This window comes from Abramis brama (assembly GCF_963993115.1).
Source record: "Abramis brama genome assembly, chromosome: 16".
Lineage (NCBI taxonomy): Eukaryota > Metazoa > Chordata > Actinopteri > Cypriniformes > Leuciscidae > Abramis > Abramis brama.
Window position 1 is genome coordinate 742,276 of NC_139978.1, and position 20,973 is coordinate 763,248.

The following is a 20,973-nucleotide window of genomic DNA, read 5'->3' on the forward strand; positions in this document are numbered from 1 at the left end:
CCGACATATGCAGTTTCTTGTATGCTGTCAGTAGCTGAAGATATGGGAACTCTGCACAGGAATAATGACCTCTGGAGCCTGTAATGTACTGGTGGCCAGTGTTTAATCGTCTCTGAATCTCTGCCCTTCCTAGTGCATATCTCAGTGTGCATGAAACTGGGACTAATTTAATCAGATTTTCTTCATAGTCCAAATTACATCTTGCTACACTGCAAACTTGACTCACATCTCTGTTCAGGATCAGCGGGATAGTGACAAAGTGCATCCGTGGTGTATATTTGTGATTTGGTGCAAGCAGGATCTTTCTCGTTTCGTGTTCTCCTCTTTGCTCTCAGTTTACATCCCTCTCTTACAGAAACAGATGTTGCTTGGAGAGCATGGGGCTTTCCAGTGGTGGATAGTAACTAGGTAACTAGTTAGTAACTAGCTCAAGGTAAATGTGGCCACTACTTCTGCTAGACACGCAACCATTGTTAGAGCTTCTGTGGAGAGGAACCCCTTGCCGTCTCGATTATTGACAGCTGAGGCCCATCTTCAGGCAGAAAACGCCATCTTGGGACCCTTCGGTGGTCCATGAAGGTTCATCAGAGGCAGGCAGCATCTGAACCCTTAGAGTCAATCTCAGATCAGTTACAGACTCTATAAGCGACTCTTCTTTTAGCACTGACTTCGTTCAGAAGAGCAGGGATCGCCCAGTTGATTAGACCGGATTACATTCAAACGCATGCCGGGTCAGTCCTCGAGGGGCCGGACTGTGTTCACTGTGAGCATTTCTCCACCGCTCGGGCCAGTGGCATTAATCCACTCAACCACTGGCACAAGTCTGTGGTCATCTGGCAGCATCTTTCACACTGGATAAAAGATGCAGTTTCTCTGGCCTATGAGGCACGGGGAATGTCTATTCCGTGACATGTGCCCTTTTATGGTTTTGCTGATGCGCTACGTCACCTGACCTGACGTCAGCCAATTATGATTGGTGTGTTTTCACACGTGCTTCAGACACCAGTCATGCAGAAGCGATCCCATAGCATCAACGCCATGAGCATCTCGTTTCCTTGGAACCGGGTTACATACGTAACATAAGACGAGTTTAGTACATTGGTATATCAATTTTATATTTAGTATTTAACTATATAATATATGTTTTTTTGTGTAAATCTAAGTTCAATCCATAAAACTTTATGTTGCTACCATATTTTTTACTGTAAAAATTCTGGCAACCACAACTGTCGGATTTCATAAGTTCACTTTTTAAACATCTTATGAATTCAGCAATGCTGTTTTACTACCACAAAGTGTCCCAGTGTGAAATGAAATATGGTGCTTGTTTGTCCTGTTTTACTAAAAGATGTCCGTTGGTATGGTAATGGTAATTTATTATAATGCATGACATAACTTTGTAGTGTGGCTTAAAGTCCCCCTGTAGTCAATAATTTTGTCCCTTAAAACTCATCTTTGATCACCAAAATGACTAATTTAAATGGCTCTATGAATATGCAAATGAGCCCCGCCTCCACTCACTCGCTCAGCTCAGAGATCCACTGGTTGACGATCACACGTTGATCTGATTGGTTACAAGGTAGTTTGTGACGTCAGAAACACCAGCGATTTCAAAGCGTGTTTTTGAGACTGTCTTTGGTTCACTGCAGTTTTAAGGAGGAAATACTCAGCAATGGAGTCGACTTATGAATTTACACATGGTTTGACTTATAGCATATTAAAAACACCACAGACACATAAACAACATTAAAAGCTGGATTTGCACCACAGGGGGACTCTAAGTATTTAAATACGGTATAATAACAGCAATAATAGCTTATTTTGAACTAAGGATTATTATTGCAGAGCCGAATGCATGAGGAAGTCTTAAAACTGCAGCGGCTGAAGGGACAATTAAAGTAGGGTTGCCAAAATGACATTACAGCAATAACAACCAGTGCATAAATTGTCAAGCAAAGCTGGTCTTTCCTCATAATTCTCCTGCACTGTTCATGCATTTTTGAAGTTCTCTGATTCAGGCAATGAATAATTCATTCCTGGTTTTGGATTTGCCAAACATGCACTTCTCTAGGTATTTGCAGTCCAGATTGGAGCTTTACATATGTCTGTGTTCAAAAGCCAGGGGATAAATCGTGTATGGTATAGTTATTAAAATTGAATTATGTTCATTATCATAATTTCCTGAAACTGTCCCATGGCCTTTAATACAGTCACTGCATGAGGTGGTTGTTTATCCAGCGTAGTGAAGAAACCTCTTACGCTTTTATGGCTAAAGGTTTCAGGTTTCCTTCCAGTGGCTTTGGATGAAAATGGTTGTGCGATATTTTCGATTTGCGAAGGCAATACGTGAATATTCATGAGTTTCCCAGACATGCGCGACTGGGGAATTTAGTTCACGCTATCTCAGCACGTTTAGTTGGTTATTTCATAAAGTCAGCTATAGTTTCAGCGTATCGATGAGTTATGCCTAAACTACGATTGTTTACCTTTTCATAACAGTTTTAAAAGTTCTTCATGCACCACGTTCTGTGTCGATTACAGTTCGTTACGCTCTTCTTTTTTAGCTTGCTATACTTTTAAACTAGGTATTTTATTAGTTGTTATCATTTATTTTATCATTTATTGAATACATCACTGTAACAACTATAAACCTGCATGAACTAGGCCTAATATATATTTTTCTGGTATGATTGTTTTTAAATTCTTGTTCATTTTGATATATTATAGCCTATATACAGACACTTCCATTAAAAAGTGAGGGATTAATAAGATTCTTTAGGTTTATTTTCAATAAGGCTGCATTTATTTGTTTAAAAAAATAGTCAAAAAAATATTATAACTGTAATATTGTGAAATATTATTCTAATGTACATCAGCTGTTCTCTATGTGAATATATAGTAAAGTGTAATTTATTCCTGTGATCAAAGCTGAATTTTCAGCATCATTACTCCAGTCTTCAGTGTCACATGATCCTTCAGAAATCACTCTAATATGATGATTTGATGATCAACAAACATTTATGATTATTATCAGTGTTGAAAACAGTTGTGCTTTGAATATCAGCATTTATTTGAAATATAAATCTATTGTAACATTATAAATGTCTTTTGGATCAATTAAATCAATCCAGTTTATTTGAAAAATGTTTAGTCATTCCTGACTTTTGAATGGTAATTATTGCAAATACATGTATGCATTATTAATTGTGGTAAAGTGTGCAGATATTTTTTGGGGCCACTGTATGTTTTTTTTCTTCTGTTGTTCTAAAATAGCTTTAAATATTTTAACATATTCATTAAAATGTAAAGAGTGGTAAAAATGTCAGAATCCAAAAGAATAAAAATGTCATTAATTTTTTACATATTGATCTGAGAATAGCTTTATTATGTGTCGTTCTTCATACATTCAGAGTCTGCTAGCTGACGAGTCTAAAGCCCATCTTCCAGAAACATACGTCATTACCGTCTCACAGAATATCACACGTCCACTCCATGACATGCTATAGATCCAGTAATCAAAGGCAAATCAAGGCCATATAGTCCCATCCTTATTCCAGGGCATGTGATATCTTTAAAAAAACATTTAATTTTTCAACATTTCAAGTAGTCAAAAGTTGCCCCTATATTTCCCCATTAAGAACATGCATGTTTATTCATCCTGTCTTGTGTTCTTCTGGTCTTGCGAGGACTTTTATGTCATTTCCTGTTTCGCGTCATGTTTTGTAGTCCTTTGTAGTTTTTCTTGATTAGTTCTGTGATTGTTCCCAGGTGTGTCTTCTTTGCGCATCACCTGTTGTGTAGAAATACCCCAGTGTTTGTCAAGTTCTTCGTTTGGGGTTGTCATATCTGGATGTACGTTGTTCTGTTGTGTCTTCTTTAAATAAACGTTCAGCTGCATTTTGATCCAACACCACGTCTTTCCTAAAACAGCCACTGTTACATTTATTTTTAATTATCAGTCTGTTATAAATTATTTTATTTCATTTACATCACATTCACAAGGTACAAAGGAAGAGAACAACGAGCTGAATCAACTGAATGCCTGTCCTTCAATCATGGATGACTGCACAAAACGTGCAAACTAACAACAACATTATTAACTGCTATGAAAAGGTAAACAACTGTTGTCTGCGCATACATAATTGAGATGCTGAATCTATATTAGGCCACCTTTATGAAATAATCCACTACACCTGCTGAGATGACGTGAACTAAAATTCTCAGCTCTAGCGAGTGACGTGTGTCAGAGAATGTCTAATAAGGGGAGAACTTCCACTCTCAGTAAACTTCCGGCTTCTGAACTGGTTGCAGTTCCACTCTGGCTCCACATGAGGGCGCTCACAGGACGAGTGCAGTTCCACTCTGGCTCCACATGAGGGCGCTCACAGGACGAGTGCAGTTCCACTCTGGCTCCACATGAGGGCGCGTACAGGACGAGTGCAGTTCCACTCTGGCTCCACATGAGGGCGCTCACAGGACGAGTGCAGTTCCACTCTGGCTCCACATGAGGGCGCTCACAGGACGAGTGCAGTTCCACTCTGGCTCCACATGAGGGCGCTCACAGGACGAGTGCAGTTCCACTCTGGCTCCACATGAGGGCGCTCACAGGACGAGTGCAGAATGAATGGAGGTCTATGGTGCTATACCCCTCAAAATCCACTTTCCTCAGGATATAATTTTTTGTCTAGTAATTTGAATGTTGTATTCGAAAGGAGATGCAAAGAAATTACACATTGCTGGGTGTTAGATTTTTTAGAGTCACTTATTTGCTTTAAAAAGTCTTTTAAAATGTCAATGACGTCATACACATCGTACGACCAGAGATACTGTTTTATGGCAATCCTTCAGTCAAATCAAATCAAATCAAGTATATTTGTATAGCGCTTTTCACAATACAGATTGTATCAAAGCAGCTTCACAGTATTAAATTAAAATAAAATAATACAACAAGGTTTGTTTCTAGTGGAATTTATTGATTGATAGAATAAAATTAAATATCCCCAAAATATCCCCAACTGAGCAAGCCAAAGGCAACAGTGGCAAGGAACCGAAAAAACTCCATCAAGTGACCTAATGGAGAAAAAAAAAAAACCTTGGGAGAACCCAGGCTCAGTCGGGGCCAGTTCTCCTCTGGCATTTATGAACTAGAGGCCGGATTGTAGTTTGAACTGTAAGATTAACAATATTATATGAATGCCTGGCCGAAAAGATGCGTCTTTAATCTAGTTTTAAACTGGGAGAGCGAGTCTGAGCAACGAACAGTATCAGGAAGACTATTCCAGAGTTTCAGAGCCAAATGTGAAAATGCTCTCCCTCCTTTGGTTGATCTGGATATCCTAGGTATGACCAAAAGCCTCGAATTTATTGATCTTAAAGAGCGCGATGGATTATAGAGCGATAGAAGATCCGTTAAATAGACTGGAGCTAAGCCGTTTAGGGCTTTATAAGTCAGTAGCAATAACTTATAATTAATACGGAACTTTATAGGTAGCCAATGTAGTGATGATAAAATCGGTGTTATATGATCATATTTTCTTGATCTAGTAAGAACTCTAGCAGCTGCATTTTGGACTAACTGTAGCTTGTTTATTGAGGATGCAGGACAACCGGCTAATAAAGCATTACAGTAATCTAGTCTCGAGGTCATGAATGCATTTACTAACTTTTCTGCATCAGAAACTGATAGCATATTACGTAGCTTAGCAATGTTTCTAAGGTGGAAAAAGGCTGTTTTTGTAACATACGAAATATGATTTTCAAAAGACAGGTTGCAGTCTAATATAACACCCAGGTCTTTTACTGTAGAGGATAAAGTAACAGGACATCCTACGATGTCAAAGTTGTAGTGTGAGAGGTTTTGTGGGCGGTTTTTTGAACCGATAAGTATTACCTCTGTCTTGTCTGGATTTAATAAAAGAAAATTACGCGTCATCCAATCTTTTATATCTTTAACACACTCTGTCAATTTGGATAATTTAGCGTTTTCATCCGGCCGTGATGAAATATATATTTGAGTGTCATCAGCATAACAATGGAAACTAATTCCATGTTTCCTTATAATATTTCCAAGTGGCATCATATATATTGAGAATAACAGAGGGCCTAACACAGATCCCTGCGGCACTCCATAGTTTACGGGAGTTATGATCGATTTTTCTCCATTTAAATAGACAAAATGGTAGCAGTCAGATAAGTATGATCTAAACCAGCTTAATGCTTGTCCTTGAACACCAGTATAATTTTGTAGTCGATCTAAGCGTATTGTGTGATCTATAGTATCGAACGCAGCACTTAGATCAAGTAAAACTAGTATTGAGATACAGCCTTGGTCAGAAGCTAAAAGTAAATCATTTGTGATTTTAACGAGCGCAGTTTCAGTGCTATGATGCGGCCTGAATCCTGACTGAAACTTTTCATAGATATCATTTTCTTGCAAGAAAGAGCCCAGTTGAGTGGACACAACTTTTTCTAGTATTTTAGACATAAATGGAAGATTTGAAATGGGTCTATAATTTGCTAGATTATTATGATCTAATTGTGGTTTCTTAATGAGAGGTTTTATAACTGCCAGTTTAAATGTTCTTTGAACATGACCTAAAGATAAAGACGAGTTAATAATATTGAGGAGAGGCTCTTCCACTACAGGTAACACTTCTTTCAGTAGTTTAGTTGGTATAGGATCTAATAAACATGTTGTTGTTTTAGATGAAGTGATAAGTTTATTTAACTCTTTTTGTTCTATAGTTGTAAAGCACTGTAATTGTTCTTGCGGGGGGATAATTGAGGCTGAATTATAAGGCGCGATTGAGGATTGAACGTTTACAATTGTGGTTCTGATGTTTTCTATTTTCTCAGTGAAGAAGTTCATGAAATCATTACTACTAAACTGTAACGGGATATTTTGTTCGGGTGACGTCTGTTTATTTGTTAGTCTAGCCACGGTGTTAAATAAAAACCTAGGATTGTTTTGGTTGTTTTCTATTAGTTTGCGGAGGTGCTCAGCCCTGGCCGCTTTTAGGGCCTTTTTATAACGTGACATACTGTCTTTCCACGCGATTCTAAAGACCTCTAAATTAGTTTGTTTCCATTTACGCTCTCAAAATTACGGGTTTCTCTCTTTAGAACATGCGTAGTATTATTGTACCATGGTGCTTTAATTTTCTCTCTGACCTTTTTTAATTTAATGGGTGCAACAACATCCAATGTTCTAGAGAGAATGGTGCTCATAGTGCTAGTTAGTTCTTCTAGTTCATCTGTTTGTTTGGGTTCAGGCAGCAGCTGAGACAGATTAGATAAGCAATTTGAGAAATTATCTACGGTGGATGGAAGAATTGTTCTTCCTGGTCAATAACGCTGCGCAGCATGATATATTACAGCAGTACGTAATATGCAAGTTACCAAGTAATGGTCAGTGACATCATCACTTTGTGGAATGATATCTATATCGTTTGGATCGGTTCCATATTATATAATTAAATCGAGTGTGTGATTAAGACGATGAGTTGGTCTGATGACGTTTTGCTTGACCCCAAAGGAATTTAATAAATCTATAAACGCAGCCCCTAACGTATCATTTGAATTATCTACATGTATGTTAAAATCTCCAATCTTCAGTCACTTTGGTGCTTTCGCGCTCTGCACTTTCTTTTCTCTCGAGGCATCGACAACACAGCTGACACAGGCAAACACACAACACAGCTGACACAGGTAAACACACGTGCTAGAAGAGTTTTTGTTTTGTTTGTTTCTGGTCCCACTTCGGACGCCACGATGCCATCAAGCGGTATCTCTGGTCGTAATCAGTCCTTCACTGACCAATCAGCGTTCATTAGCAGAATGCTAGCGTGTTATGGGCAACAACAACTCAACCTGTAAGAAATCAAAAGGACACAAGTACTCGTTCATTCAACTTTCGACCTATAACCCATGTTGAACTTGCAAAACCTACAATCAAATCTGAGATTTCTCAATGGCATTCGGGTGAAAGAGACACATTTAGCCGTCTAGCCCCATAGACTCCCATTCATTCTGCACTCATGGGCGATCACCCCCAGTGGAGCTCTGGTGGAACTACAACCAAAATTCGGTACAATAGGACTTAATAGGGAGTGGCCAGGCTCTCCATAGACTGTGTGTATGCAATTTCCCGCGAAAACCACCCCCACAGGACTAAAATATAAACACTTTAGACAAAAACATGTTTTAGAATAAGGATTTATGATGTATGTTGAACAAAAACAAACAAAAAAAATTGCATAGAGGTAGGCTAACCTTTAATAATGATCTCAAAAACGCACAAAAACGTTATTTAGGCTATACTTTATTCATGGAACTTTTTTTTTTTTCTGAATCATTCCTCTGTTTATTTTTTTTATTTTTAATGTGTTTCATAATGTTTAGATTAACACTCAAAGGCAATGTATAATAATAATGTGTGCAAATGATACAATGATAAAATGGAATGTTCCCTTAACAGTCGCATATTTATATCTGGATGTAGCGTTCAGATAACATTCAGAAATAATGTTGGGAACGTTCGAAAAACGTTCCTCGAACAGATTTTTCTTATCCGAAAATGAAAATAAAAAATAAAATAAAGTCATTTTTATGATCTGCGTGTTAGCCCTGGCCCAGGTCCTGCTCGCCCAGCCGCCGGGTCTACAGGAGTGAAGCGCATCTCTAGTCTCTTCCACTCTCTCTGTCGCGTCGCGTCGCGTTTTGTTCACTATTTGATCATCGCATCATTTGACAGCGGATTCTCCTGTGAAGAACAGCAGCCCCTCATCCCCGGAGAAGAGGAAGAGGAAGAAAGGGAAGACATGACACTCTCTCCTCTTTCCGCGCACTTCATCTGAGAGAAACTGCAGCACGAGCACAGACACATGCACGCGCTTCCCTCGTCGTCATCATCTCCGACTGGACACACACACTCACACATACACATGTGCTGTAAGCAGTGCTAGTCTGCAGATGAGTTTGTGAACGGACCATCCTTCATCTCTTCAGAAGATCTGGACATCATGATTAGCATGAAGTGTGTGTTGTTCCTCCTGTGGATTACACTCAACACCAGCGTATGTGCGTCTCCTCAAGGTATTCCCCTGTCAGTGTGAGTACACTTTACTCAGTCATATTAATCAAACATGAGCTGTTTTATGCTGTTTGCTCTGTTGATTTTGTGCAACTATTGCTGACAGAAAGGCATATTAAAATTTTGTCACAAATTGATTTGCTGTCAGACATAATTGTGCAAATTACGCCCACACTGATCCTACAAATGGACATGAATCAACATTAACATTCTGTGTTATTTCCTTTTCAACAGTTTTACCTCCGAAAGTTTTTAAACTTTTCTTTTGATTCTAAAGTTAACTGAGACAATTATATTTTGAAGGAGATATATTTGCTTAAATACACTCTTAACAATTAAGGTTCTTTATTTGCAAATGGTTCCATAAAGAGAAACTTTTCCATTCCACAAAAGGTTCGTTATAGTGGAAAAAAATAATATATATATATTTTTTTAGATTATTAAAATGTTCTTCAAGTTATGAAAAATATGGTTAATTTAAGAACTGATTATTGAAAGTTTCTTTGTGGAACCAGAAATGGTTGATCACTGCAAAAAAAACAAAAAACGTATGAAATCTTTATTTTTAAGATTGTCAAATACACATAATTATAATTATACAAGATTATAAAATGCGGTTTGAGCATCTGAAATACACTTGTCAACTGTGTTGCAATTATCTTTCCTAGCCAAATATGTTGAGCTTCTGTCAAATTCATGTTTTCATATTTTTGTTCCCTGGTTCTAGTGTGAAACTTTGGGCTTCAGCGTTTGGTGGAGAGATTAAATCCATCGCGGCCAAGTACTCTGGCTCTCAGCTGCTGCAAAAGGTAGTTCACTATAATTAACACTAAGGTTTTCTGCTGCAGTGTACCATGGTATTCTCTGAAGTGTACCCTGTCATTGTCATGGTGTATGAATTCGGTGAGAATCGTGGTATATATCAAAGTATTACCAACACTGTGCCATATACTTATTTTTTAGGGACAGACATGCTATTTTTGACTATCAATATAAGGTTTTATCTCTTCCTGTGGTTCTTTCAGCACAGAAAAGTGTGTGTGTGCTTCTGTTCCTGCAGCTCTCGGTTATCACACTCTTCCTCACACACAATCTACGCTAATTAAACCACCCACGATCAGCAACCGCTCCGCTTCGCCCGGGTGTGTGTCGCTCTTCCATCGCTAGTGTTGTGCGAGTGAGCTCTGCACTCAAGGCCTGCGATTATACTGGAAAATAACTCAGTGGCTTTGTAAATATCACTATAATAAATTACTATGCTTCCTTAATAACATTTCTGAATATCAAGTGATTGTTTGAGTTGGACATACCAAAATAAATGCCTTAGAATCCAACAGTTATAATCTATAATTGATTTTTTTTTTGTGTGATTTTTGTTTTTTGTTCACAAATTAGTTTTGGAATTAGTTTTCATGAATTTGAGAATGGGGAAATTATACTTAGCAAAATTCAACAATGCAAAACTTACACTGCACAAAATAATTTTCTTACTTAGTATATTTGTCTTGTTTTTCAGTATAAATATCTAAAAATACATTTACCCGAGGAGCAAAATGACCAGATATTAATATTTTTTTTCTGAAAAATGTAAAATAAAATACAAAAAATACAAATACACTAATAAACTTGTTTTTCCTTTGATTTAAGTTTATTTTTCTGACCTCATTGGCAGATATTTTTTCTTGTTTTCCCAGCAAGCATTTTTAAAAAGTTGTTTTTCTTGGTTATGTGAACGTTAAGGGAACGTTCCATTGCATCATTCTTCAAACATTATGGGAATGTTACTTTTTAATGTTCTCTGTATGTTCTGAAACAAGTAGAAACTTAAATATTTTATTTATCTTTTTATATTTGTCATGGTACCACATGTAGTTATTCAGATCTACTGAAACTGACGTTTCTGTAAGCGATCAGATGGATGTTATGAGTGATTAGTGTGATTTTCTTTTGTCACCATTGAGCTGGTTGGAGTTCAAACTGTTTTAATATTAAGGTGAAAGACAGTGACAGTGGATGTTTGTGGCATATGTGCCTTTGTGTGTGTGAGTGTGTGTGTGTGTGCTTCTAAAGCAGAGGAGATGGGAGCCCGAGGGGCAGATTATCTGTGTGACGGGTTAAAAAGAAGAAAGAGAACATGCCTGGTGAGCAGACAGAAAAGCAGCGAGCAGAAAATAACAGAGTAGAGGGCAACAGAAGGGAAGAAAAGAGAGACATATGACAGGAGGCCTAGAGGAAGAAATGTGCACGGAGAAAGAGAAGAGACTGAGAATGTAAAGTAGAGTAATGTGAATGAACTGGTGTAAGTGTGTCCTGCGGCTCACACACTGCTTATTGTGTGTGTGTGTGACCTTATAGACAAATGAAACCCTGTAGAGTGCAACAGTTCCAGAAGTAAAAACTTCATTTTCTTCAAAGGGAAACTGATTTTGAACAATAGCTTCTAACCCTTTAAAGACAGCCGTACTGTGAGCGACGAGGTGGTAATCGATGGTTTTTGCTTTCCCTGAAGCCGGAAAAAGTAAATTGTAGATCTTCGCCTTGAGACGGGTGGGCATTCGCCGATCGCATAGGACTCCAATGTCTTGGCGCCACTTTAACCAGGCGGCGTGGACACGTGCGTCCGGGAGGCTGATGCCGTATGGAGGCGAGGTGTTTGATGCAGTCCAAGTTCTTCACGTCTTGTCCGTCTACGATGATGGTGCCTGCGGTTTGTGGGCTAGATTCAGGTGTGCCGATCGGATGTCCGCTGTTGCCGTATCCATGCATAGGCTGAATAGAAGGAGCGAGAGGGTTGATCCTTGGTGAACTCTAGCGCTAATGCTGAAAGCTGGTGAGATTCCTGCAGGGCAGCGGACTACGCTGGAAGTATCCGGATAGAGGAATTGTAGGCCTCAGGGACCTGGTGCGATATCAGTTCAAGTGTGACCTTCTCCAAGTCCAGGAACACCATGCTGACTCTCTTGTTTTCTCTCGATGATTCTCCACGAGTAGCTGGGCAGCTTGAAGAGCATCGGTAGGATCGAGAATCCTTTCAAAGATCTTCATGGTATGGCACAGGAATCTGATGGGTCTGTAGTTGGTTCATTCGCTCACATCGCCGTTTGCCCTCCAGGTTGGCACTGTGACACTGGTCATCCAGGCTCGGGGGGGCTTGTTTTCTGTGATCATCTGATTGAATAATGATGCTGGGATCTCAGCTCCCCGCCATCCCATTAGTTTCCAGGCTAAGGCCGGGATATCGTCTGGTCTGGTCACTTTGCCATTATTAATTTTCTTGATGGCTACCAGTACTTCGGCTACAGTGATCAGCGGGACGGGTTCAGAAACGGGTTCAGGGCTGGGAATTGGTGGATTGTGGGAACTCTTCATTTGAGATCTTCGAGAAGTAGTCGCACCATCCTTGGAAGATGGCTGGCGTGTCTCGGACGAGCTGATGGTTTGCGTCCTTGACATGCATCACCTGGCCAATGGCTCGGGAGGATTGTGGCGAGAGCTGGTGAGGCGAGAGATCTTTTTCACCCCTTCCCGTGTATCCAGTTGGTCATACAGGTCATTGTAGTTCTTCGGCTTGGCTACTGCTACTGCCCACTTTGCCGCTGATTTGAGACTCTTCCACACCGTGTGCACCCACAGCCTCCCAGACACTGTTCAGAGGTGTACTGTTTTCCTTCACCGTAAATCTCCCGTTTAAGTAGGGCCCACAAGTTCTCAATAGGACTTAGATCAGGTAAGGAAGGGGGCCATGTCATTATTCTTTCATCTTTAAGGCCTTTACTAGCTAGCCACGCAGTGGAGTACTTTGATGCATGTGATGGAGCATTGTCTTGCATACAAATCATGGTCTTCTTGAAAGATGCAGACTTTTTCTTGTACCAATGCTTGAAGAAAGTGTCTTCTAAAAGCTGGCAGTAGGTTTGGGAGTTGATTTTGAGTCCATCTTCAACCCGAAAAAAGTTCCAACTAGCTCATCTTTAATAAAACCAGCCCGTACCAGTACCCCACCTCCACCTTGCTGGTGTCTGAGTGGAAGTGCCCGTCAAGAGTCACTCTCATCTCATCACTCCATAAAACCTTTGAGAAATCTGTCTTCAGAGATTTCTTGGCCCAGTCTTGACGTTTCAACAGTCAGTCTTGTTAATTGGTGGTTGGGTTTCAGTCTTCCTTACCTTGGCCATGTCTCTGAGCACTGAACACCTGGTACTTCTGGGCACTCCAGGTAGGTTGCAGTTCTGGAAAATGACAGCACTGGAGGATAATGGGTTTACATTTGATGCTTCTCAAATCTTTGGCAGTTAATTTGCGTGGTTTTTTTCTCAACACGTCTCCTGCGACCCTGTTGACTATTTGCAACAAAACGTTTGATGGTTCTGTGATCACGCACCAATATCTTAGCAATTTCAAGAATGCTGCATCCCTCTGAAAGACTTTTTACAATTTTTTACTTTTCAGAGTCAGTTAAAACTCTTTTTTTGGCCCATTTTGCCTGAGGAAAAGAAGCTGCCTAATAATTATGCACACCTTGATATACAGGTTGTTGATCTCCTCAGGCCACACCCTCCCTCATTACACAAATACACATCACCTGATATGCTAAAATCCAATAAGCATTCAAGTTTATACAGCTTGAAGTTGGAAAATATGCATACAAATAATGATTTTGTTCAAATCTCCAAACTCACTTGCCTAATAATTATGCACACAGTGTATTGCTGGAGATCTTCTTGGCCTTGATTGCTGCTTGGACTTCCACTGTCCAACACCGAGTTGCCTTGTCGATGATTCGCCTTCCCGGCTTCGTCTTTTCCAGCACATTGGTGCACACTTCGTGGATTTGGGTGGTGATTTCATTCCAGAAGGGCTCCACTGGTTGATCAGAGTCAATGTTGTGGGTGTTGAAGGCTTTTGGTTCTTGTGTTCGGGCCACTTCCAACACTTGATTAGCTCATGCTCTGTCCTCCGCATGTGAAGTTGAGGAAGAGGAAGAGCACCCGATGTCGTTAGGCTATGTTGTCTGAAGGGATCACCTTGGCATTAATGGCATCCAGTAGTACATTTTTGTGTGGAGCGCTCACCGCTAGAATAGGTTGTGAGGTGAGAGGGTAGCTTCTTGAAAGAGGTGTTGGCGAGATCATGAGCCTCTGAGAGGTCTAGGATGTGGCATCCATCATCGGTGTGGCTCTTCTTGTGGACTAACTTCTTTGGCTTGTCCCGTCCTTGATCAGGCAGCCCTTGCCAATTTCCCATATCGTTTGGGCGAGGACTGCGCATGTCGCTTACCGGGGACGCCCTAGCGTGATCAGAGATTTGTTGAGTTGACATTGCCATTGATGTGACCAAAGAATACCCCAGAATGGCACGTTGCTCAGGATTTTCAAAAACTTTTTTGCTCCAAATCAAAGTCTGTAATGTTATGATTCTCCTCATAGCTGGTTGATTCGGTTCATGGCTTATAACTCTTTAACTAAGTATATTTTTAAATCCCTATGGGAGAAATTAATGGAAAAAATAACTTCAGAACTAACACCGCTGAAAAAGTGGGCAGCACTAAATGCACTGTGATAGTACTAATGCATTTGTGATATTTTAAATAACAAACTACAAATTGCAATATTCTCAAGAACAGTAAAATGTTCATAGTTTCAACATTTAAACTTGCATTATACTCTTACCTTAATGTATGCTAATGGTTTTGTTGGGCTCTTTCAAACTCTTTCCTTCATGCAAAGCAAATCTGGCTTCGCTTTGTTCTTTCTTTGTTTATATATGATTTTTTGCGTATGTGTTTCATCTCCTGTATCTGTTGTTCAGTCTTTACCCTTCGCCCTGTCTCTCACCTCTCCTCTTTTTTCCATCTCAAGCATTCTTTACATTGAATGAATGTGTTTTTATATTATCAGCTGTTATTATCATGCATGTGTTCAAACTGTGCCGTCTCATTCTGCATCATCATCATCATCATCATCACACCTTGCACTGCTCAAGCTGAAATAATCCTGGTATTGGAAATATCTCATGTTTCAAGGTTAAATCAAGGAAAACGGATGAGCAAGGAGTCTGTTATAGTGTGTGTGTGTGTGTGTGTTTGTGTGTGTGTGTATCACAGGAAGTGATCAATATCTCCCTGATCAATATAAATATTCAGCTTAAAATGTTCATACAGTATGTGTGCCATATATATGCTTATATACTGTGTGCGCGCGTGTGTGTGTGTGTGTTTGTGTTCTTTGAAAAACTAATTTTTTCTCGCCCCCTGTAGAAATATTTGAAGAATCCTTAAAAAAAATCTTTCCATAAAATGACCCAAAAAAAGCATGCAGTTTGGGAATGACATGAAGATAAGTGAATAATGACAGAATTATATTTTTTTGGGGTAAACCCAGTTTGTTCTAGGTCTAAGTCCCTCCGAAATGGCTCGAATAGCTAATTTGTATTGACATATTTCTGTATGGTTTTTTTTTAATAGCCAATAGCTTTTTGTTTACAACCCAGTTGTATTAATTAAGTGGATTTAGACAGAAAATCTGATGAGACTCACGAATGAGTCATCAAATACAGAATGAGTCATCAAAATTGATCTCTATTGATAGAAGGAGATTTTGCAATTTCCACTTCAGCCAAGATTTGAATTGATTTACAATGATCACCTTGACTTTTTTTTATAGAAGAAAGGAGTGATGTAAATCAAGTTAAACATCATGTCCTTTGCATGTGTGTGAGTTGAGTGTATTTAACCCTTTAACTACAGTGGACAGCACATCAACCTCTACAGTGGACACTAGTGCATCATCCATCCATCATACTAGTGCATGCAGGCAAACCAAAAAAAAAAAAGTTGTCGCATCAAGTATTCATATCTGTTAAATTTTAGTAGTGATTTTTGATTGAGAGGAAATTCCGATTAATCATTTGTCCACTATATTGGACGTTATGCAACACTAGCTATATTTCAGTTAAAATTCATACTATTACTCTGACTGTTGTTGCTTATAAATTCTTCATTAGCAGTAACTTTTTTTTGGCTGTAAATAAATGCATATGTGTTATTAGAATGTAATTTGCATTTACATCAGAAAAATAATGTGATTACGTAAGAATGCTTTATTACATTAAAACGTAACCTGATTACATAATGCATGTTACTTGTTATGGGCTACTTTATTCGTTACATTAAAACATAACCTGATTACGTAATGCATGTTAATTGTACTGCACTACTTTACCTGTTACATCAAAAGGTAACCTGATTACGTAATGCATGTTAATTGTAATGCGTTACTTTACCCACTACATCAAAACATAACCTGATTACATAAAGCATGTTACTTATAATGCGATACTTTACCTGTTACATCAAAAGGTAACCTGATTACGTAATGCATGTTACTTGTTATGGGCTACTTTATTCGTTACATTAAAACATAACCTGATTACGTAATGCATGTTAATTGTAATGCGTTACTTTACCCACTACATCAAAACATAACCTGATTACATAATGCATGTTACTTATAATGCGATACTTTACCTGTTACATCAAAAGGTAACCTGATTACGTAATGCATGTTACTTGTAATGCACTACTTTACCCATTACACCAAAACCACTAGTTTGATCAATAGTTTTTCCACAGTCTGAAAACATCAATAGATCAATGTAGATTTCAGTCTGAGGTTTTCTCAGAGAGGAGAGCTAAAGTAGAATTAACAGCAAATAAGGGTAATAAGGGTAAATCGTCATACTCTGGTAGACTGGAGGGAGCGTGAGCGTTTTCTACACAGTCTGATTTGTTCCTTCACTAGATCTTTGATGGAATCACATCCTCATGTTCTGATATCAAAGACTTGCAAAGTTCAACTTGTATTAAGTTCTGCATGTGCCCTTCAAGCGGGAACAAACTCAATTGCGTTTGCAATAATTGAAGCTTTATCATATTTTTTTGTATTTATTTCATAGTTTTTACATGATTTTATATAATTTTATTCATTGGTTTGTTAAATACATTTTGCTGTGTGATTACTGTATTATGTTTAATACAGTATATCTGCCGTTAAAACTAAAAATGCATACCATCCACTCAAGTGGACATCTGAAAATGTGTAAAAATATGTGTAAAGAAATTTGTTCAAATCTTGTTTTTCATTTCCTAAAAGCGTTAGAAAAAAAATCCTGACTGAGATTGTCATAATTAATGCATGGAAGGTTTAAGTTTGCTGCCTATGAACTTAAGGACAATTTATATGCAAATAACAAAATGTTCGAGATGTCTTCCTTCACATATCATCACAGGTATCCATTATCAGAGAATAACGTATTACCCATTACAATCAGTGAGGTTAATTATAGATACTTTCAGCAGTATGCAAATGAATGTGAATGCAGATCACTGTATGGCCCTACTACAGCACTGGGTGAAACACTTCTTTAATCACATCTTTTACAACAGAATCCTATTCAGCCATCTGTATTCTGCATTGTCATGCTTGTCTTTAAAGGGCATTAGTGTCACTGGGATGAGCTTCTGAAGACCGGATGAACTGTTCCCTGTAAGCAGACAGCTGTGATATACAAACCAGACACACAGAAGACATGTGATTCCAGCTAACAGGGAACGCTCTGCCAAGGTTCTCTCAAAGTGATGAACAAACGTTCTTCCAGTAACATTAATAGAATGTTGTTCAGAGTTATCTGGTCTTTAATAATGTTCTCAAAACATTAGCACAAAAACATTATTTATGCATCGTTCATGGAGTGTTTCTTTCCTAAATGTTTTATTTTGGACTTTCGTAACCTACCATCACAAAAACCCTTTTGAATAATAATAAAAAGTTTAGTTTATATACAGTTTAGTTTGTTTTTAAGCCATTTGCTTTACGAGGACACAGGAAGTTTACATTGTAATACCCATGACATTTTATACATTTGTGTCCTTATAAACCATATAGACAAGAACACACACACACACACACACACACATCCCTTTCCCTGCCATTAATGGAATTTTCCATAATTTGTAACGCAACTCTTCCCCGCCATTGACGAGTTTTTCTGGCTTTCCGTGTTTTCACTGTTATACAGTAGGGGGCGCTATTACACATCTACTGAACAAGTACTGAATCTCCAGATCAAAACACAGAAGAAGAAGAAGCAGCGATAGAAAATATTCTGGGGGCCATGAAACTTTTGTGAAAATGATCAAAAATGCTGGTGCTGGAACGCTGTCGAGGAAAGAGTTAAATGTCCTTGTTGTTCTGGTTTTATGGCAAAATCAAAACCTTCATAGTCACACTTGCTAGTTGCTGTTTAAGTTTTAGTGATTTAACTTTTTGGGAATAAAATGTAGGCCTGTATGAAATGTCTTGGCCATGATTAATTGTAATGTGCCTGTTATATTTGAAATAGTTATGATCTGGCAAACTGAAGTATGAATGAGCGCAGGCGTCCTGTAGCTCACGCAGGAGCTGATGATGGCAAACCTTCTTTACCGACGGCAGAGCTGTGTTCTTTAGGTTTCTGGGTCTCTGTCTAATGCTTCACATTCACACTGATGACATCCTTCTGGTGCAAATACCCAATTTAATACCTATATAAATATAAGGTAAGAAATACTAAACCTTAAATAGTCCAAATATTCTGCTTAAACTGCTGATTTGTCCTGTGTAAAATTACAAATAATTAAATCAGTTCTATTCAAATGTATGTATTAAGCCATTTCACAACACACTTCACACAGGCTCGGTTTCAGGACACCATCAAAAAGCTGCTTGTGAACTCAGTGCTAGTTGAAGTGCAGATGTGATGTGTAGGCGACAGCACCTAAACACCCCCGGACTGTTAAAATAGGACCGGCGTGCCAAACATACAGTAGAGTGGGACATTTTAGAACGTTCATTACCTGACATTCAGTCACTATGTGTTATTATATAAAAGCATTTTAAAATACACGGGGTATGATCATGCTGACTTAGTAAAACGGTGGGTTAACAACCATTTTCCAAACGACACACAAGGTGTAAAAACACTTTATATATGGAAAGGTACAGTACAAAATGTATGGTTAAAGAATAGTGCTGTGGAAGGCATTCAATTTAAATGTGAGTATGGATGTAACTAAAAAAAAGAGAGATTTGCACAGATGTTTTTAAAGACGGGACTGTAGTTTTCTAAATGATGTTTGAGTTACAATTCTTATCACCCGATGTACCGAATCGGATCGGACTCACATCTCTGTGTATGATGTACAGTATGTGTCTTTTAATGAATTACTTATTGATATAACTTTCATTTATCATTAAAAACTATATTAAAGAAACTATTTTAGCACAATAGTTTTTAAAAGTGGCTGTTTATAATAAACTCACATGAGTGAGCATAGAAATCTAGACAATTATCTTACCTGACACTGATATTAAAATGTCTTATATGTGTATAGTCACAGCGTGTGCAAATAACAAGGTCACATGAGACACAGCCATCTTCTAACCATATACATACTGGGAACTATATTCTCAGAAGGCGAAGCACTGCTACTTGGGCAGAGTGAAAATCTTAATAGGTCAATATAAGCCTTCTCATTAAATTATTTATTATTGTTTTTTATTAGTGACACATTTGGGGAGAGGATATATTCCAAAACTTTCTGAAAATACAGTATGAGAATTAACTGCACAATTACTAGAAATGTTTACCTTGGATATTATAGAATTTGCATGGATACAAAATTTGTGGAAAAAGACAAAAAAAAAATCAAGATGTTTCCAACTCTAACTTTGAACCACTTCTGTAGAATGGCCCATATAGCCTATGAACAGGATTTGTTTCCAGGTATGACTATTTACCAAAAATGTGCTTTTGACTTTCATTTGGATATTGTATTGTTTTATGTGAATGATTAGGCAGGATGATTTTCAGATCGTTTTGAAGCAAAAACTCTAGGCGACAACATCCATTAGTCAAAAGTCTTGTGAAAACATATTTAGTATGTGTTTTGTGGCCTTATTCCAGAAACTTTATTTTTTTCAATAACCATGCATAAACATTATTCTCTAAAAAATACAAACTTGTAACATGTATGCTCACATATTATGGTAGCCCTGTTTGTGCTGAATAGAGTGTAATTACACATTTGCCATTAATATGTTTATAAGCAACTGTAAAAAGCACAAATGTCAGGGCATGTCAGAACATCTCAAGGACCCCAAAAACACCTCAGACCCCAGAGGGTTAATGTTTGTATAACAAAGAATTAAATAAAAAAAACATAAAAAACTGGGTGTTTTGGATGTTCAGAAATAACATTCATAACTTAGTGAGAAGATAATCATAACATTCTTAGAACATATTTTTGTTAGCTGGGAACCATCCAGAACAGTTAGAACAATAACAATACCTGGCAACTGAACAGCAGAGAAGTGCATTCCTGTTGTCTTTCACCTCATACCCTTTCATTTTAAGTCACCGTTTTGAATATGTGCAGTTCCCAAAGCCTCTTCAACACACCAGCTTGTTGGTAAATGGATTCCATCACCCCCTGTTCATGGGCCATTAACTGTGTTTCTCCAGGGCCTTCTTTCATGCTAATTTTCCTCCGCTCCCATTTGTTCATCTCTGCTGGAGCATCCCCTTTGGAGGGGAAACAGTAAAAATGTAAACTAGCATCCTTCTACAGCCAAATCTATCCTCATACTGTCACTGATTTGTGCGTATTCATTAAAATTGAGCTCAGTAATCTTTTGTTTATGTTGCATCAGCTGATCTTAAACTTAATAGCAGTGTGCATGCAGTCATTCAAATGCATGATGCCATGATTAATTGATTAATCATGATAAAGTGACCAAAACAATGATGTTACTGAGAATTAAGTGAAAAGTAGGAACGGACGCCGA

At 38.3% G+C, this 20,973-nt stretch overlaps 1 protein-coding gene across 1 annotated transcript in view; it reads left to right on the forward strand.

Moving 5' to 3' along the window:
* The first annotated feature begins 8,617 nt into the window (after window positions 1–8,617).
* The window catches only part of cacna2d3a (calcium channel, voltage-dependent, alpha 2/delta subunit 3a), a 132,019-nt gene continuing 119,663 nt past the window's right edge, over window positions 8,618–20,973 (forward strand). Inside the window, exons 1-2 of the mRNA XM_084087788.1 lie at window positions 8,618–9,109; window positions 9,819–9,900. Coding sequence (XP_083943914.1) covers window positions 9,021–9,109; window positions 9,819–9,900 — 171 coding nt within the window. The 5' untranslated portion in view covers window positions 8,618–9,020. The remainder of the gene's footprint in view (window positions 9,110–9,818; window positions 9,901–20,973) is intronic.